Consider the following 22,252-nt stretch of genomic DNA (forward strand, 5'->3'; position numbering starts at 1 on the left):
CTAAGCCCCAATGAACAAAAAAAGGGTTGACCAGGAGGCTCTCAGGCAGCTTCATGTTGACATGCCAGTCAGCTGACAAGTCAAATACAGGTGACAGTACCATCCTCTCTGCCTTATAGGCATGATAAATTAATTCTGATATATATGTATATTGCAGTGTGCACATTAAACTGCTAATTCCATCATGTTTTGCTTCACTATAACATAGTGACACCCCAATGGAGAGGCAGACCTGCAAACCACTCAAGAGGTTTCAATGCATCTGTGAGCTGGGTGCTTCGAATTATACTTGTGTAGGTTACCGCGGGAATCCCCAGATAAGTCTAGTTCAAAGAATAAAAATTATGTGGATGAGAGTGGGGGTAAAGTGAGTGGCTTTGGGGGTTGGAAAATTATTCACTAATGAACAAACCTTTACTAACAGTGTACTAGACTGGAAAGAGTTAGCATTATGGCTCAATCAGCTGCAATTAGCACTACCATTTCATAAGAATGAGGACAACATATAAGTTAATTACACAGTTAAATATTGCTCTGGTGTGTAAAAATACTTCTAGTGTACCATTATAGCCTGCAGTACAGCATTGCGGCAAAGCTAACAAGTCCCTGTAGTGTCAGAGGATTTGAAAATCCAATTACTGTACCTTCCTAAAAATGAACACTTAGTTAAATCATGCTAAAAACTTTTTTTGTCTTTGCAATGTCAAACTATAAAAGATGCTGTTATGGACTAGTTGAAAGCACACACATCCCTGCTTTGATACTGAAAATCTGAATATATAATTAATTTCCCAAAAGGACAGTCTTCAAGATTTTCTTCATTTTTAAACAAGTAATGACAATATTATTAAATCTTGTTTTTGAGATACAATCTGAAGTAGAACATTCTCAAAGCGTAGTTTTTTTTTCGTTCTTGTATACATGACACATTTCCCACCAGATGTGATGTAGAGGTTATCTATGTGGCCTATTGTCCAATAATGCTGGCCCCACAAGTGCACATTTAATGTTCACCATACATGGCAAATTATGACCAAATAACAAATATTCAATAATATACTTCTATGGTCTGCCATATATATTTATATATATGGCCACACTAACTATTATCTTCTTGTGTGATGCCCGATTGGTACTGATCCATGCTGGACAGCAATTAAGAATTGAAAAGGCAAGTGGATTAAGGTGTTATGTAACAATTTTTAATGTATGAAGGTGTTATGATCTATCTATTATTAAGTCAGTTTTTAGTCTAATAATTTATATTTAACTCTAAATATCTAAGTTTATTATAAATATAACATAACACATTCACACACTCACCTCTTCAACTACTGTAGCTATCAGGGCCAGCTCCAGGGGTCGGAGCACCCTGTGCCAGCTCTATTCAGTGCGCCCCAACATCGTATGTGACCAAAAATGAGGACATAGCCTAATTACCATTGGCCACGCCATTAGGTTTGGAGGTGTGCCCACATGGCATACCTCCAAATAACGTCAGGCTAGGGGGAGCCTCACTAGCTGGGCTTCCCCCAGCCCTCTCCCATCACTGAATGGATGCCACACGCATGTGCGCAGCATCCATTCAGACTTCAGCTGTGGTGGTGGGGTTCCCTAACCTCCTTATTTCACCATCCGTGGGCCACGGCCCATGGGTGGAACAGCGGGACAGTACTGTCCCGCTGAAATTGGGATGTTGGGGAGGAGTGCGCCCTCTATGGGCGGCGCCCCTGTTCAACCGCACTGTTCGAACACTCCTAGAGCCCGTCCTGGTAGCTATCCTTAAGACCACACTCTGTAATTGGTTAATAGTGCTAAGAGGCTCCTGCAGTGAACTTAATTAGATAGATGTATGGATCAATGCAAACACCCTTGATTAAATGAAAACACACCTGAACAAATGATTCTATCTATCTATCTATCTATCTATCTATCTATCCATATACATGTGTGGGTATATGTATAGATATATACTTATACTGTATAATAGCATATTGGACTGAGCAAATGCTGGGTCTCCCTTCTCCCCTGTGTGTGTTTTTTTATAAGGTTGCCATGAGTGTATTAGCTTAAGGCAAATTTCAGAAATGAATAAAATAAGCATTTGGCACTTATCTAGAGTATGGAAGCTATATACAGGGGCGTACTCTATCTATAATGGTGCAGGGTGTGCGGGGGGGGCACACCACCCACCCATATTTTGTAATACTTAGCTCACCAAAGTCCTGCATCGACTGTAGCAGCCCTGCACAAAACGCTTGGAAAATGGCCATCGCTGCCATTTACCTGGCGTTTTGTGCATGCACAGTGGGAAAATTGCCACGAAAATGGTGGCCGCATAATTTTCCCAGTGACCTGAGCATGTGCAGTAGACTCTGGGCACAGACTAGTTCACAGAGTCTACTGCCACCAGGAAGAGAGGAGGGGCCCGCCCCAGATGGGGAATGCACATGGCCCTCTCCTCTCTTTATACGCCCCTGGCTATATATACACACATTCTAAATCAAAATAGTGTTATAGCTTTAATTATCAACCACAGCCCCACTTCATATTATAAACCCAAATACCCTGATAATGTTATAGCTCTAATTACCTCTCATAACTCTTTCTTGCATAATATCCAGTGACATCCTGAAACATGCTCACTGGAATACTGCATGCCAGGTTATTCAGTTCCTCAGTTGCCAGCTTCTATCTGAGAAACAGAGTGGAAACTACAACTCCCAAAAGGCTTTGCATCAGAGGACTTGACAGTTTGAGGAGGTGGTGCCACTGGTTGCATTCTTTATGGCCTCTTAGCATGGACATGAGCATAGTGATGGCCACAAATGCTTCTTACTTGTGAGGGGTGAAAATAGCAGTGACCATCGCTTTCCTCCTGATTGTCTATTTCCAACTTCTCGCAGCCAATGAAAGTCTCTTTATGTGGGGATGGCAGAAAAACATCAGGACAGGTCAGTGGACAGATGGGACAGGCCGAACCTCCAGTAAGGAAATGAAAGAGAGTGAGACAGAAAAGAGACACTAAGGGCCAAATGTAATAGAGTGAGAGTTTAGAAAAGTGAGAGTTTCTGACACTTTTTAAACTTTGCCAATGTAATAGAGTCCAAAAACAAAGTAACAGAGTGAACTTACATGTTTTTTTAGACTTAAAAACCTCTCACGATTTAAAATCTCATTCAGATGTTTTCCCATTTTGAAGATAAAACTCAACCAATGTGAGAGTTTACTGCTAAACTCTCACATTTTCTAAACTCTCACCCTATTACATTTGGCCCTAAAGGTCCAGTAAGAGGGAACAGAATAAGTAACAGAGTATAACATTGATAGGATGAATGAGTTACAGAGAGACTGCCAGGCACAGTGAGTTTCACGAAGAGAATCAGGAAAATTGAGAGGAAAATCGAGAGAGATTGACAGAATATTTGCCTGCTCTCTTGCAATGTCCTGGGGACTCCCAAATTTTGGGGAATCCCCACAGACTCTGGGGAGAGTAGGTCACACTACCATATCCTAAATGAGCAGTTTGGAGGCTCAATTAGGCAATTTTCAGAGGATTAATAGCATTTTGCCATGGGTCTAACAATTGAAGGCATGAGCTCGTCCTCCACAGTTATCTCTTGCATATCCACTCTGGGAGCCCTCTCTATATATTCATATTTATTTGAAAGCATTATTCTTCTATTTACATATGATTGAGTTCGATTTTCTTCAGTGGTACACTTGATTGTTGTTAGAGTGTCCATTTGTTTGTTTCTGAGTTGTGGTGCATCGGTAGCAAATTTACAATTGTTAATAAGGATGTTGTTTTAAGATTCTCTGATCAGGATACAGGATTTGTTTAACTACTGTATGTAGCAGAATAAATTGCAAGTAAAGAACATGAACATACAGTAGGTTATATTAAGAACTGTTTGAACTAAAGAAGGAGGAGAATGATTTTTTTTTAGAATGTAATATTTGTCTGATCAACACCGTATTAAGCATATCCCTTTGTGTTTTAAGATTATAAACTTTCTCACATTTATAGGAATTACCGTAGCTCTCTAGGATTATAAAATAGCACTGTGTGGCATTGCTAACAAAGCATCCTTAAAATGGATTTTATTCATTGTGTACGTGTAAAATCCATTTAAAAATGTTGCTGAATTTGAGCAAATGTACCTGTACAGACTGCAGATTAGTAGACAAAATGTTTGCTTAAATTAGACATTCAGGACACTAAATTTAAAGTGAACCCAATTATTTTTAAAGAGATAAAAGTTGAGAAAGTAGCTGCTGACAAAAACAAAAAATAGGGTTTCCATGGTGGCTTTCTGGATTATCAGATACTAAAATTAGATGGATACTATACGTATTAGAAAGCTAAATATACTGTTTACACAAGTTCAGGTAAATCTTCCTCTGAGTTGAAACACAACAACTAAAATTCTATCCTCACAGAATAATTTATAGAAAAATACTAGTGCCTCTCAAGTGAGCTACATAGGTAGAAAGAATTGGTGCGTCCTGCTGTCATTCATGGAAAGTGCCATGGTTATTTAAGAAAACACATCATCTTATGAAATATGTTTTCCAAAGCATTAAAACTCAATTGCCTTTATTTGTTACATGTTAGTTCTTTTGATAAAGTGAAAAGCAGCATTTAATCAATCAGGCTGGGCTGGTCACAATATATAGTAACAAGGAAAATCAAATTGTTGGCAACCAGACCCAACATGTATCTGTAGCTTTTTTTATGAGGGAGGTTGAAGATGCAAGAAAACAAGCATAAACCCTTGCAAGGACGGCCACACTAAAATGTACAAAAAAGGCCTAGGTGCGAGGGTGAGTAATATTAATAAAGTAATGGTTCCTGAGGCTCTGATAGAGATGGTAGGCTCAGCTCCCTACCTGTCTGTAGAAGGTGCGAGCAAGGTCAGTTTTAAGTGCAAATTACAAGCCGAGATGACTAGCTGTGTTAGACCTCCTTTAAGCTGTTCATTATGCAGGGATAGCCGTAGGAGTCTTGATAAGGCACAGTGAGTGGAGAGGATCAGCAGTAGAGATGGATAGATAAATAAAACAATTACACAAAGAGTCAAAATACGTACATTAAAAACTCATCTTACTTCAGTATCATTGAAGTCCGATGAGAAAGTTACAATATATACTATATCAGTATAATGGGGGGGGTTATTAGGGACATTGACATTGAACATTGATCCTTACACCATCTGTGTTTTTGATGTATTTTATTTATGTTCATTTGTGTTTACAGTATATTAAAAGATGCACATGAAAGTACATAAAAATGGGATTATGATCTCCAGGAAATGATTTGTACATTCAAGGCTTAGAATCTATTTGTAATAACCCATATTTCAAATGTCTTGTTATACAGTGTTGAGCACGTAAATGTCATGCAAATGATTCATATCGTCAATAGCTTATGCAAATAATATCACAACTGTTAAATCATATGGAAATTACACAGTGCTTTTAGAAAATATCCTCTGCATACTGTAAACTGAAATATAGGTACAGTATAGGAAAGTGTAAAGCATATTACAAAAATACAAGCCTGCTACTGAATATAATGCAGATGTAATTATCATAATTTGCTTTTACTATCATTGCTAATCCATTAACTACTTTCCATTTGTATTGTATATGGTTTCATCATGTTAAAAAGCCAATAACATACTTAGAACATAAATATGGTAAAATTATTTTAATTTGAATTAAGCCACTAACATGTACACTTTTAGAAAAATATGCTTTTAGTCTATTGTATATTATATATATTTTTCTTATACATTGGATTAAATTTATCAAACTTCGGATACACATAAAGTGGAGAAAGATAAAGTACCAACCAAACAGAATTACTGTAGCACACAAATAAGGATTTATAGGCATATGCTCTTTTTGCAGAACATGAAACAATGACCTTTTTTAAAGCAGCATGAGGATGTTTCTGGAGTCTTGATATGGTTGTTCTACACATTGGCACAGATGCCGAGTTGAACATATATCTCTTTGCGGATTTTATCTCACATGTGTTCGCATTGAGCAAATTTCCGTAACCAAGCATACTGAAGTATGAGTAAGGGGTCTTATGCATTTCAGTCACTCCTCCACTTGAAACTGAAGTGGCATACACAGGGCCGCCATCAGGACTCACGGGGCCCAGTACAAGTGGATCATACAGGGCCCCCACCCTCTCCCAAAGCCCTGAGGGTGTAAAAGTGTAGTGTAGAGTGCTGAGTGATTTAATAAATGAGAATCATACTTACCTGGTATCCTTAGATTGTGGCATTAAACTTGGTTGTGCTTCCCCTTCATCCATGCCTCTTCTGATCACCAGCCAACAGCCATGGTTCTATGTAGAACATTCAGGAGACGAGGATGGACAGACATAAGGAATGGAGATGTGGTAGATGAGGGGGTAGAAAGTTGTGGCATAAGAGGAAAGTGAATAATGTGGACAGACAGCAGAAAAAGATTTGGGAACAGATGGGATGGGTAAAAAGATGGCATAATGCAGTCCTGACCAACCTGTGACTTTACAGCTGTTGTGAAACTACAAGTCCCAGCATGTTTTACCAGCTAATCACAGGAGTGTATTCTGGGTCTTGTAGTTTCACAACAGTTGGAGAGTCACAAGTTGGACAGGTCTGGAATGTGACACACAGGAATAAAGAAAGTAAAAAGGTGTTAAGAGTCACACAAGTGGAGTGGATGCAGAGGCATTCATAGGGAGGGAAGGAGCTGCATAGGTACACATGGGAAGTGGAATAGAAGCAATGGCACAATTGGGATTTGCAGTAGGAGGCAGAGGCACTAATGGGAAGTGGAGGGGATAGAGGCACTCATGAAGGTGTGAGGCAAAATCACCCATGGAGTGGGATGTGGAGGGGCAGAGGCACACATACTCAGCTACATAGAGTTCACTACAGTCAAATACAGTGTACAGACAGGGGAGAGAGACAGGGATAGATATCATGGTGGTAGGGAGAGAACATAGAGCTGCAGACACAAGAAATGAGATCCATGTACTTACTGGGCTGTGTCTGCAGCGTTCTTCCTGCGCTGTGAGGATTTCAAACCACCTGACCTCCAGGCTGCAGTATGGATCACAGATATGCTAGGGGAATCCAGCACCTGACAGCACTAGCTTGTGTGCTGCTAGTGATGTCTGGAGAGTTAATGAATGACTCATCACAGCTTAGCTGTGCGATGATTCATTCATATAACTCTCCGGTAAGCACTACAGCAGCATCAGCTGTCCCGTGTGACAAGTAATTAATTAGCAATCAACTCTGCCTGTGGCCGGGCACCTCAGCTGTCCGGGCCCTGTACAGGAGTACTGGCAGTCACCCCTTGATGGCGGCCCTGGGCATACATGTCTGTCTTGGGAGGTTTCAGATAGGCAAAGTTGCAGATTATGGAGAGATGTATCAAAGTTTGGAGAGAGATAAAGTGTAGAAATATAAAGTACCATCCAATCAGCTCCTATCTGTCATTTTAAAACACATTCTGTAAAATGGCAGTTAGAAGCTGGTTGGTTGGTTTGTTGGTCATTTATCTCCACCTTATCTATTTTAAACGTTGCATACATGTATATATAGCTCCATGTGTAAGGTGTCTGACTGCAATGTGAGAGGTTATGAGTTTGAGTCCCAGGTATGACAGTATTGAGAATTGTGTGTAATAAATGAGGTTGTAGCTGAAGGTGCTCATATGACTGTCAATGTTGAGACGTGCTGGGTTCCAGTTAGTACTGTTTACAAATGTATGATTTAAAATAAAGGCTAATGTAACTGAATGACAAGGTGCTCTCAAGTTAAATGCACCAATATATTCAAATGTAGCACTTGTGGTATCAATCAATACATACTTCCCAAAAAAACCATCACAAAGACTTTTAGACCTTCTTTTATGATCTCTGACTAATATCATTTGATACAGTTTCTTTAGATCATGCTTAATTTTCTTAACAGATCTGTAGATTTTTTTTAAAGATAAACATCACACCATAAGAGTCTCCTATTTTGTGCATAACCCTGTAACCCTAGTCTTTTTGTCCCTTTCACTTCATTTTCTTTCCTCCCTACCCTTCTTGAATTTACTCCCTAAAGTATTCTACAGTATGTACAGTATGTAATCTTTTGGACTTGCCTGTCAGACAGATGCTCTCACATCATCTTAAATTATGTACAGTATGTCTTTTTCAGATGTATTGTACTACTGACTACCATTCAACTGATGTTGACCATGCTTTATTACATTATTTAAAAAAAATGATCTAAAGAATAAACAGCTGATAATTAATCAAGACAGAATTGTAACAAATAAGGCATTATTAGCTGCTAAGTTTTGCGGCTAGATCACAACTGTGTGAATTGCCTCATTAAGACTCAGAGGATAACCATTGATGTGGGTGGTCAATCAAAATACCTACTGTACATGTTATGGTTAATATAGCCAATAACTGTATGGCCTCTCATTACAAACTAAATGAATTTATGAATTATTAATTAGTAACTTGTCTTCAGAAAATAGAGGCAGAGATGGTTAAATTTGTTGAAAGTTTATGGAGATTGGTAGAAAAATGGGAAATCCTAATCACAAAATTTGTGTTTTCAATAAGGACATCAGAAAGATCAGGGGTACCACATAAATGTTCTCTGTGATTCTTTCTTGTCAACTCATTCTCAACCCCAGTGACATTTATAAAGTCACAAACACCTAAAATTGTCATCTTTTGTTCTTTCAGCCCACTAAATCAGTAAGGATGCACTGCAAATATTCAATGACAATGCTTAATTCATATCCCAGTTCTGCAACAGTTATCTCATATCAAATTAGACCTGATGTGAATGGACAAATAGAGGGGTCTATTTACTAAGCAGTGTTAAGAGACAGAGTGAAAAGTGATAAGAAAGTGATAAGGTGCCAGCCAATCAGCTCCCAACTGTCATTTTTCAAACACAGCCTGTGAGATGACAGTTGGGAGCTGATTGGCTGGCACCTTATCACTTTCTTATCACTTTTCACTCTGTCTCCTAACACTGCTTAGTAATTAGACCCCATTCTCTGTAAAGCGCTGTGGAATATGTGTGCACTGTATAAATGACTTGTAATAAATACCATATCTACAGCAGTAGTGCATCCTCTGTCAATATCTGAAGTCCCATACTGGGTTCTCTTCTTGTGATCACTCATTTACTAAGTAAACTATTTATGACCAGTTACACTAAATATAGCCTCTAGCAGTAATTTGCATGACACACCAATGCATGGATTTTTCTTTGTAAGAGTGATCATCACAGCTCACACTCTACACAGTAGAGATTAAACCTGCCGCACATCCTCAGACACCACTTGAACATCCCAGTTTAGAAAAAGTGACATATTACAATTGTTTTCACCCATCAGGTTAATCCTGATAGACAAGCAGTGTGCATTCATAAATCCATACAAAGCCAGCTCACTGACATTTTAAAATGCTTTTACACTCTTTGCTGCAATGTAATAAAGTCAAACAAGATATATCATTCTGAAAAGATGAATTACATGACAACAACCAAAACCAGAGTAAAGGAAACAACATTTTACAAACAACTCATGTCGTAAGTCTTTTTCTCACATGTCTAGTCTACAAATGTCAACATTAAAATATATAGACTGGCAATTATAGTACACTAGTTTTTCATAGCAACCAAAAGTCCTTCTTTAATGCTGATGGGCACAGTCTGATTCTAGACCTAAAGATAAATGGTATTGATGTCACTGATGCAACTCTGTTTGCACTGAATACTAACAGAAAGTAAATATTTATAATATTACTGTATACTACTACATGGGATAAAAAAGAAAAAGCGTAATATTGATGAAAGACTTTAACTAGATGATTGATAAATATATGAACACATGTAGGCAAAAAATATTGTCTTTTATATAAATGACTGGCTTATTTGTAACATTACTTTAACAAACTGGTTATGGTGAATGTTTGGAGAACATTCAATCATGGTATGATAGAATCTTTTTTTTATTAATTTCCTTAATAACTTTTTTTAAGAAAAGATTATTTGTTAACAGTATGTCAGTGTCGGAGTAGATAGGGGTCTATGTACTAAGACTTGGAGAGAGAGAAAGCGGACAGAGAAAAAGTACCAACCAATCAGCTCCTAAGTGTCATTATTCAAGCCTGTAAAGTGACAGAAGCTGATTGATTGCTACCTTAACTCCGTCCACTTTATCTCTCTCTCCAAGGCTTAGTACATAGATCCCTTAATCATTCCCTATATTATTTTGGTAAAGATATTTGCAAGAGGAGAGGACCATGACCAAGATGTCCTCCGTTACCTCTGCTTCCTGCTATGGCAACTTAGCCTCAATCCAAAGCACTACAAGTTTCTTGTGATCACCATCATTATCATCATTGTTTATCAATAAGACATTTCAAAACTCTGTAGCACCCAATATAAATGGGACATAATTTGAAGGTGCAGAACATAAGCTGGGCTCATTCACAGTGTTGGACTGTTGCATGAAGGGAATGCAGTGGTAGGGGCACATGCATTAATGGGTGTGGCCAGCCACTAGAGGGAGTGTAGCCAGCCACAACAGAGGCTTGGCTAACCATTAGAGAATGCACGATCTCTGCTCTTTGAAAAATAGATATAGAATATGCTGATAGTGCATGCATTGTAATGTACCACATTGATTACAGCAATGCACTGTAGTGAATACACCATAGTCCTGGAAATGCAGTGTAATGCAACATATGTGTAATAATTAGGCACATGATGGTGATCATATCTATATATACCACACTAATGCACTGTATGTGTGATAGGAGACACTGGTACTGACCGACCAGTGTCTAAAAATTAATGAGAACTGCTTTAGTCTAGTAAAGGTAAAATACATGCCTGTGTAAAAAAAACCTATGTAAGCCCTTAACACTGGATGACTTAATTGTAGGTTAGTAAATGAATTCAGAGCTACAATCCCATTCCAAACACTGTCAGGAACTGTGGGCCTGATTCAGAGCCGGACGCTCTTTAAGAGCGCTCGCTCTGAATCAAGGCTTTTTTTTGTGGCCTCCTGGCCGCTCGCTAAGCTGTGGGCGACCACCCATAGCTTTTGCGGGTGGCCAGGTGATGGTTGCGATGGTCGCGACCATCGGGGCTTGCGACAAAACCATTGTGGTAGGGTCTCGTCCACGCCAAACCCAGAGCAGAAAGCTGGGACTGACATCACTGGTGCCTCCCACAAATGGCAGGCACTCCTTCGGGAACGCCTCCATTTGTGTAGTAACCCCCCCGCCTGGCCTACAAAATGGGGCAAGCTGTCGATCAACATCGACAGCCGCCCCTTTTGTAGTGAGTCCCGGAGTGCGCCGCGCGTGTGCAGTACCCCACCATTGACCTGCTTGCGAGTGTTATGCTCCACCAAATAACTGATCATCTAGTAGAGTAACAATGTATCATCTGAGTGCATTGTCTGGAACCTGATGCATAAAGAAGAGGGTGGTCCCTCATGCAGCGGGGCCCACCAGGGATTTCCCCTGTACCCCTGTGTGCCAGTCCGATTCTCTTCAGGGGTAACTTACTACTGACACTGGCTTGATAATATCGAATGTGCACTAAAATTGACAAATGATTGTGGAAAATGTTTGGGTTGGTTGTAAATACTTTGAGGCACTTAACACATATGTGCCTTCTTATACTATGCAAATGCTATATTTTGATTAATATTATATGGTATAAGTGGTTTAATAAATCTGGTATTGATCTAAACCTTTTGCAAACTGTTAAGTCCCTACTTTCCAGGTTATTACAATGGCATAAACTTCAATTATTTTGATTGAGATAATAGTTTCTGTCCAAAACATATTTAGAGCACTACCAATTACTTGCATAACTTCTTGAAGATGTCCAAATACATATATTTAAATTTAATGGTCATAAAAATACCTAGAATACAGTGAAATGTCTTAAAGCCATTACAGTGATGTTAGGTTGCACAATAAGCTAAAATAAACCTTGGATCACAAATAAAACAGGTACTGTATAAACTTATTTCTTCCAATTTTAGACAACCAGAATAATAACCACAGTTGATCTAAATAATAATACATGACAATAAAAATACAAAGGGCATATATATATATATATTGATATACTCTATATATATATATATATATATATTTATAGAGAGAGAGAGAGAGAGAGAGAGAGAGAGAGAGAGAGATACACACAGCTATTTGTAGGCACTAAGGGGCTTCTTGTAAAGGTAAATCAGCTTTTATTGTCCTACGTTTCAGGGGTCAGACCGTTGTCAGGGAAACAGAGCAAATGCGCATATACACATATTTATACACACTAAGGACATTACCTGATTATGGACATAGTTGCCTCCGAATAGCTGTGTACAATTGGGTTATTGACCTGTGAAAGGCACAAGAGCGAATATACCAACTATACTTTATAAGCAAGTGTCGGATTAATGGATATATATATATATATATATATATATATATTAATAAAACTAGTGAATACAATACAATTTCCAACAAATGGGTATCTGTATTACATACACCTCTGACTCTTTCTAGTAATATACTGTATAATAATATATTCTAATTTCACCAACCTATTTCACAATTAGTGAACCATATAACAATATTTGCAAAGAAAATGTGAAGATATAGTTAGTAAATATTTGCATTTTCACCTACTTTTGTAGAAATTAAGCTTTGGGGTCATTCATCATGAAAGTAACACTGGAGATATCACAGATATCTTCTGCTTACCTTTCTTTTCCGATGTGGCCCACTGTCCCCATCTACTAGTATGGAGACCTAAATTCATCAAGCTCTTAAAATACAATATTTTACGGAGCTTGACTGTAGGAGCATTCACCATTTACAGAAGGCGTTTGCTCTCGCACACCTTTTGGATCCCTCTGCCCCTGTCCGGATTCTTCCGCTGGACGCTGGGGATTTGTATGCCTGCATGAATGCTAGTTCATGCAGGTGTACTAGCACCAAGTCAGACTTTGCAGTGCTAAGTTTCACTGCTATGAAAGTAGCAATGAAAATATTCGTGGAGACAGATTATTTTCGGGTCAGCTATCTCCGCGGCGGAGCAATGATGAGTTGCTCTTGCTCTCAGTGTGAAGTTAGAACGTTAATAACTGGGGTCTGTCCAGACCCCATAATTAACATTATGAATAAGAGAGAAGACTAAAAATGGACCCTTTTGTTGGAACACACAATAAAGGACATAACTATTTGACCCCTAACAAGTTCATCATAATAATAATAGCAACTGAAGAAAGTATGAAGTAAGTATGACAAATGTAGTGTACTATAAATGTGTAAATTTGTTATGGTAGAATGTGCAACATTTGATACGCATAGGCATCATCAGTGCAAGCTTTCAAGGTGTCGTAGGTTCCCCCAAAATCCTCCACCCAGCCCCTCACATACACAAGTGACTAAATATTTTTAGATTTATATTAACAAAATAAATGATAAAAATAATAACACTAGAACAATAATAGCAATAACATTAACACTTTTTACAGGAAATGTACTTGAAGTGCACATTAGAAATTAGATCTTTACTTTCTGAATGAAGCATGAGTGCATACCTGAAGTGGATCACCCATAAAGTGACTCAGACATTTCCTTGCAAGTAATAATTTGTGAGTGTCACTGTCAGTCAGCCTATTTTTTCCATTATACTGTACACTGTTCACATACAATCAGCGGTGGATCCAGAAAAAAATGACAGGGGATGGGTTGGGCACCAACACAACATATACCTGCAAAGTATTTTGGTTGGGCCAATATATAATTTTGTTTTGGCACCTCAAAATTAAAGATGGCCGCTCTATACAAAAAGAATGTTGTGACCACCACACAGTACAGAAAGAATACTAATTATTGACATACAATACAGAGAGGATATGTGTTACCACCATACATTACAAAGAGCATTTTTTACACCACCATACAATTCAAACATCATTTTGATAGTGCCATACACTTCAAAAAGCATTTTGTTTGTTTGTGATTTCAGTTTGCAATATAACACAGACAGCAAACTAATGGAGAGAGCATTTTAATACTGCCATACAATACAGAGCATTTTTGAGACTACTATACAATAAAGATAAACTTTTGTGACTGCCATGCAATAGTGAAAGCATTTTTGTGACCACCATAAGATACTGAGAAAAATTGGGACCGCCAAACAATGTCATCTCATTATTAAATTGACCCTCTGAAAAATCATGAACTCCTTCAGCATCATTGTAATCCAATTTATATTTGTTAACGCCCTCATCCCCACTAAAAATAATTCCAACACATCATCAATTTATTAGATTATATTCATTAGGCCTCTCAATCTTATAAAAATACCTTTTCAACTCCAATAAAACATTAAACCAACCAGACAGAATTAACCACTTCATCCTCCTAATAAAACCCACATAGCTAACTCCCTTATACTTATTAACTTTCCTGAGCTATGTCCTTCCCATCTCCCACACCAGGCCCCCAGCTCCACTTAACTGTAGCTGATCTTCTCCGTTGTATTGTCACTTGTAGCCACAGGAAGCAAGTCCCACTTGGCAGTGTGTAAGAAGAGCCACTTGGAAAGAGGCAGGCAGCCTTAGCCCAATACACTAATTTTTGATAGCATAGTAGTCTTACAAGATTCTCAGCAAGTAGGTAAGAACAGGGTAGAAATTGTGCAGGAAAGCAAGGAGTAGGGGGTGAGAGGGAGTGTCATCACAGGGCAGATCTGCCCACATCTGGCAATCCAATGTTTTGGTAGCCCAATCAGCTAAACTTTTAAAGAAATTAAGAGCGCTAAGCAAAGGTCTGGGTGCCTGGGCAGCACTTTCTGCATCACAGCACTTGGAATGTCAGTCATATGACTATCAGTGAAGTGGCCAGCCCTGGACCAGAGACTGGAGGTAGCAGTGGCTACAGCTGATAAAATTTCAGGATGTCGCCAGTGTCATGTAGATGAAGGATGTCTCTCAGAGATACCCTTCATTATTGTGGCAGGAGGGCTCAGTGGCAGCCCCAAGTTCCCTATGAGTGGCTTTGTCTAAAATATATGTCCTACAGCCATTAATAGCCAGAAAGTTATTCATGAAAAATAAATATGGTAAACCAACATAACAATGCACATTTCAGTGTCCGCCTGCTAAATTACTGTTAATGATTGGTTGCAAAAATATCTCATAAGATGATTTAACATGGACAGCAGAGACAGAGAAATGTATGTATAAAATAAATATCTATATATACGTATATATCTATCTGACTAAACATATTTTATTTATCCTATGATCAGTATTCTTTTGTGACAGCTCTGATTGGTCCTATCAACACTTACATTATAATAAGAGCCTACTACAATACACCTAAAAAACTTGCATAAAACATCTAGCTCATATTTTCCAAAAGTATTATATATATATATATATATATATATATATATATATATATAAAATAGTATTGTTAGTGTAGAATTCTATTCTCAAACACATTGGGAAATCTTATATATTTTGGGTTTGGAAACAATTAATGCATTCTGTAGATTCTGACTTTCCTATAACTGAAAGTGCATAAATAAAATATACATTTATACATAATTTAATAGATTTAATTCTTTACCATTTTTGCAGATGGGACAGCACTGATCTGGCTCATAGACTGGGTCCACACACTCAGTCTGAGGACATGCTGACACAGTGCACATAACTTCGCCATTTGGGTCACAGCGACATTTCTCACAAGGGGAAACCTAAAACAGAAAATTGTGCTCATGATAATTATGTCAATTTATAGAGAGACATTATACAGTACATAGGACATGAATTAAAGTGCATACACACACAATGATTTTTTGAACGATTATCGATAAACAATATAGATTATCGTTCATCGTTGAAAAAATCGTTAACTTTCTAAGCTAAAACGATGAACAATTATTGTTCATGCGCGTTCATGTTTGTAGTTTGTACTTTGTAGTTCAGTGAGATTTACCAACTCAACGATTTTCATTAAGGGAATATGCAAAAATGGTTTGTAGTTAAAAAAAAATCGTTCATTACATTTAGTAAATTAACAATTTTAGTAAACGATTTTGGTACATTTTTCCCTTGAAAAAATGAACGAAAATCGTTTACTAAAATCGTTCATTTACAAAATCGTTGTATGTGTATGCAGCTTTAGAGGTAAATAATATGCTGATAATATTGCAATGTTTGCGCAGTTAGCCAATTTTTTTTGTACAGTGCAGGCATCTGAGTCACACTGCGCATGCGTCACAATGGTTTACTAATTGTGGCTGTAGTGAGTACTTGGATGCAGAGTGATTGACAGTCTGTGTGCATTTTCGGGAAGTAACAGGGAGTGGCTAGACAAACTTGGATGTGTAGGAAGAACTGTGTTTTGTGGCCGTGTCAGCGACTGCATTTTTTGTATACAGTTGCACTGGTCCCGGCAGCTTAGTTGTAACAGACATTCACAGGCAGGCACTATCATTACTACTCATGTTTAGGTGGAGATTTATCAAAACTTGGAGAGAGATTTAGTGGAGAGAGATAAAGTACCAACCAATCTGCTTCTAACTGTAATTTTTCAAATGCAGCCTGTAAAATGACAGTTAGAAGCTGATTGGTTAATAATTTATTTCTCTCAACTTTATCTCTCTCCAAGCTCTCCAGTTTCCCCCTTAATGATCACATTCTTATTCCTGTTGTAGCTGTTGGTTTCTCACTGTGGAAATTGGAGTCCGATAGAGGAGCTCTGATTGGTCACAGTCACTTTAAATACTGATCTGTGGTAGGCACATGTTGCCAGTTATAATGTTCAGACCTATCTGTACCTGCTTTTTTTTTCAAGCATTTTCACTATTATGCCTGTTATTCTCTTAATATTGGCTTGTTTGAGATCACTTTGTTTGATGTTGCCCCCAAAAAGGTTGTTTACTAACCACATTCTCATGCTGCCTGTCCTTAACCTCACTAGTTTCTCATTTTGCTTCTTAGCTACCTGTTCTGACCATTTGCCCATACTTTTATTATATTATATTTTATTCAGACAGAGAGAGACCTAACTACTCTGCTTCTCAGGGAAGAGAGGCAGTGGAGGGAACATGTGTGGGTGTTGTATAGGAGTATTGAGTGTGTGTGTGTGACTTGCATATGATACTCTGTGTCTGAATGTTAGGATAAAATCAGGTATTAAAGGCTCTGAGAGGCATGAGGGGAGCAGTTTGAGGTGTAAGGATGTCAGTGGGTGAGATGTACTAAGGTTGCGGTGACCATTCCGCCAATCACCAATATACTAACTTATGCGATTAGTATCACAAAGGACAGCTCTTGCGTTAAGAGCTGCCCTTTGCAAAGCAGCCGATGCCGGGTGAGGGGGTCTCCATGGGATCTTGTCCCCTCCGAGCCTGGAAACTTCCTGCTGGTGACCTGTGCAGGGAGTCCCGGGCTCCTCCTCCCTGCACCCGGAAGCAGATTAGGAGGAGGAGGAGGCGGAGGACCCAGGAGGAGCACAGCCGGCAACCATGGAGAGTCAGGTGAGTGGTGGCCATTGCTGGGTGATGGCAGGGTGGTGAGGAGGTGACAAAGCGTCTGGTGTGTGGTGCGGTAAGAGCCCATAGGCTTCTATAGGGTAACACCATTGTACACCATTGTTTTGGATACTTGTTCAACCTACACAGAGGCATAGCCATGTAAAGCTTGGGTTAGCCATATCCAGCATCCTGCCCCCTCCCCCAATCATTAAAAATAACTCCTGAACAGTGAATGTACCTACCACAGGTGAAACCCAGAAGTCTGGCAATTATTACTCAGACACACACATTTTTTTTTTAATTAAATTTTAAACTTTACTGTTTTCACGTTTCAACATTTGAGGTTGGACATTCATGTTTGAGATTCAACATTTGTAATAAAAAAATTGCAAAAATGTATGACTTTTAGATGAATGTGATGGATTCATATGTGAACTGGATAGCACTGTCATACCTATTTTGAATCTCGCCCATTTCCTCTAAAATAAATTTTTTCTCATCTGCTACTATCTTTACTGTTCACCACAGCAGTCACAAACTACACCAATTATCTTTCCACCCTCCTATTTATTTGTTCATCCAACAATCAACTGCATACTAATATCCCTAATACAACTATTCTGCCTATTTCACACTTCCTCACTCTCTCACGCTACTTCTTCTCTCATGACCTACTTCTCTGATTGGTATTCACTGCCAGAATCACCAATATGGTTTCTGTAAACCCTGATTCCTCATGGATGGTCTGCAAAGCCTTATACAGTACCTTAATAGACAGCCAACTAAGCCCCCACTACTATGTGTAGCTGACAGGTTTGTAAGCTGTCTAGAAATGGAGTTTGTACAATGTGGTTAGCAATGGCATTTGCACAAGTTAACCACAGCAATGTGACTTAAAATGAACTCTATGCATATGAGCCACAGTACAGTTCAATATAGTATATCTGTGGAAATTACTCAGGACAATGTGGTATCAGTGCAATGTGCTTGTCAATAGGGTCTGCAATACAGTATGATTATGTGGCTAATAATGCAGTTGGGGCAATGGAGGGGTGAGTAATGTAAGAACATAAAAATAAATAAAAAATGCTTAACACAATGGCAGAGCAAACACATGAGGATAGAAGCACACACACATAAGCACATTCCATATATGCATTACAGCATAACAAACAAGCAGACTCAAAACAAACACACTTATGCTGGCCATACATGGCCAGATAAAATGCCTATCAGACCGACAGACATTTTATCTGGCCGGCATTACAGCCGCAGATGTCCGCGGCATACACTGTGAGATTTCTCTCACAGTGTATTAGCCGACATCTGCGCTCCGCCCCCGTTGGAGGAGACATTTCCCTGTTCCTTCCATGGGAAGGAACACAGGAAATGTCTGTCTGTCGGCAGCGGCTGGGCATACACATTCCGATGCGGCCGACAGATTACCTCTAAATATCTAATCGGACGGGCATGCTGGACAATCCGGCATGCCCGACAGAGCAATATTTAACCCTCGGTCGCCCCCCCCCACATGCTACAATTATCGGGGCAATCCGCGGATATTGGGCGGATCAGCTCGATAATTGAAGCGTGTATGGCCAGCTTTACAGACAGGTGAACACAAACACACAACATAATTCTTTAAATATTTACAGTTGTATTAACATTCAATGAATGTTTTCTAGAATAAAATTGGACCCTTATATTTATACTTTCCTTCATAAAAAGTTATAAAACAATGTCATCCTGAAATTTCACAACTGAATTAGTGGAGAATTTTATAAGCCAGTTCCATCACCCAAATGCACAAAACCAATTACATGAAAGAGTAATAAAAGCTAGCCTAGAACACATGCTTTCATTACATATTTTATGCAATTACTTGCAAAACTCATTATCTCAAAGTTACAGTGACAACTAAGAGTTGCATTCTGACTATGACAGAAGCCAGGAAACTAATGGTAAGTTTACGGGGAAAGAAGTGTAAATATGAATTAATGAGAATCAGAGTATTCTGCTTATATTAGCTAAAGTGGAAGTGCTAATTTATGTTACTAATGCAACTGAGAGAACTAACAATTTACTTCTCAGGTTTATCTAAAAGGCCATTTCCATGTAACTCATATATATTCAATTCACTTCTCTCATTATCAAAATTGTCTTTGAAATGTTATTAGCAATAGGGATATTATGTTCCATTTTTCGAAAGTACTAAAGAACAAATACATAAAATATTTATGATTTTTTTAATTTAGTTTTTGGATAGGAAAAAAATAAATTCAAATTTTTAAAGTTTTTTGCCTTCATGTACAGAAAAGGGTCAATCCTCTTCCCCCCGCCAGTAAGTGCGGCTATATGCTGCACTTAAGGTGCCTTTGGACTCCCACATTTCTGTTTGCAGCCCCAGGGTGTGATTTTTAATTGATTTTTGATTCTTATTGTAATGTCAATGTTTAGAATGCATAGGTGGAGAGGCCCTAGATTGCACACCCTAAGCACAATGTGAGGTGCTGCCTGCTGAGACTAGTAGTGCTATACACAGAAAAAGAGAAAAATGCAAGTGCACACTCTAACCATGTTAACCTAAAAATAAATTAATAATACTGCTGTATTGCATCAAAGAGGTTCTTAGCGTAATAATGGCCATAATTATGGGCCTAACCACCGCATCCAGGTGACCTCTATCAGGCAGGTTCCTAACACTCCTATGGAACAAATACAGGGCACGGTACCCTAGTCCAAACCAGCAGAACCGCCCCATGGCATTACACTAGTGCAAGATTACAAGTGATGGTTAGATAATTATAAAGAAACTTCTATGTGTTAATTCTCTTACCATCACTTGTACTCTCACACTAGTGTGATGTCATGGGGCGGTCCTGCTGGGTTGGCCTAGGGGGTCCCGTGCCCTTTATTTGTTCCATAGGAGTGTAGGAGTGTTAGCGACCTGCCTGATAGAGGTCAGCTGGATGCGGTGGGCAGGCCCATAATTATGTCAATGTTTAGCCTGATATCAAATTAAAGTCACAAAATATGTTGATTTTGTTGACAAAGTCCATATACACATTTAATTGCCTGTTTTTTTTTACCTAAAGGCTTTGTCGATTTTTCATTCCTTAAGTCATTATATATTATTTTTATTCATTAACAGCACTGATGGTGTTTGAAACTAAGGGGTATATATATTAAAATATGGTGGCAGAAAGTTAGATTTATAGTTACAATTTTATAAATAGACCCTGGGGGTAAATGTAATAGGCTGTGCCTTTGAGACATCGTCGAGTCCCGTGTGAGACTGCCCGATGTTTTAAAGTAGCAGTCTTTTAATAGGCAAAACCAAGGTTGATTTTTCCTACTAAAAGACTGCTATTTTAAAACATCGGGGATTCTCACACAGGGCCTGCTGATGTCTCAAAAATGCAGCCTATTACAGTACACATACCCCCATAAGTCTAAAACACCAACCATACTAGGGAACTCTGCACAGGATAAATAGTTGAATGGTAAGAATATGTGTGAAAACCAACTTGAAGAACAATAGAAGGGAAATGATCCTTCTCATAGAGTGGTTGGTGGTGCTCCCAGTAGTAATATTTCATAGACTACTAAAACCCAGACTATCTTGTATAGCAAAATTTAGTCTTCTTTTCTCTCTTGCTATACAAGATAGTCTGGGATTTTGAAGTCTAAAACACCATCAATCATTACCACAATATATTATTAAAATCTTGCCAAACCAGCTGAGTGATGCTCACTGCCTCAGTGATAATGGATGGGACCAGAGTGGTAAAGGTTGACTTTCCACTTTGCTGGGCCAGTCTCAGGGGATATGTGCATACAAGCCCAGGCTAGGCCTTTCTCAGTTGTGCAGTAAATTGAGAGGTCATGTGTAGGCTTGTAGTTCCAATTAGTTAAAAAAAGTTTAATAATAATTTCTGAGCAAATACATAAAATATACATAATGTATTGACAAGTGAAAAACTGCTTTATTTAAAATAATAAAAAAAAAATAATTAATTTTCTTCTATTATCGCCATCCACACTCATCTGTTATCACCATCCACACTAACCTGTTAAGAAATTGTTGCCCTCTTTGTAGCAATCCCATGTGCGAGTACATTTTGCAAACTTTGTAATTTCCATACTCATTATATTATCCAAACTGCATCCAGTTCTCTTTTATCTTTTTGTGCCAGTTTTAATATGCTGTCAATTTGTCAATCATTTTATGCACATAATTATACCGAACATCTCACCTGTTTAATGTGCTACAAAACAAATCTCTGTATGTTCCAGATACAAACAATGAAGCTTTTACTAGTATAAAGTACATTAAATAGATCATATTTGTATACTGTGTTAAAATACTAATAATAATTTTATTACACAAAACTTTTTGGCCCTATAAAGCATTTTATGTATCTAAAAACAAGTGCAATAAATCAGTGGCTTTCAATCAATTTCCACCTGGGCCCAGAGCTGGATTAAGGCTTTGAGGGTCCCTAGAAGGCAACATTTGGGACACAGGGATCAAGTCCATGTTTTTAAGCCTTGGGCACACTAATGAAAATGGGGCATGGCCACATAGCATGTGCCCATTTCATTTCACGCTGGGGGAATGCACATCACTTTCTTAGATG

The 22,252-nt window shown here is 38.5% G+C and overlaps 1 protein-coding gene across 1 annotated transcript in view; it reads right to left on the reverse strand.

The window, feature by feature from the left end:
* The window catches only part of VWC2 (von Willebrand factor C domain containing 2), a 582,935-nt gene that overhangs the window by 313,478 nt on the left and 247,205 nt on the right, over positions 1–22,252 (reverse strand). Inside the window, exon 3 of the mRNA XM_088445627.1 lies at positions 15,698–15,827. Within this exon, the coding sequence (XP_088301753.1) occupies positions 15,698–15,827 (130 nt within the window). The remainder of the gene's footprint in view (positions 1–15,697; positions 15,828–22,252) is intronic.

Source organism: Taudactylus pleione, unplaced genomic scaffold (assembly GCF_031769625.1).
Source record: "Taudactylus pleione unplaced genomic scaffold, aTauple2 ptg000386l, whole genome shotgun sequence".
NCBI classification, from domain to species: domain Eukaryota; kingdom Metazoa; phylum Chordata; class Amphibia; order Anura; family Myobatrachidae; genus Taudactylus; species Taudactylus pleione.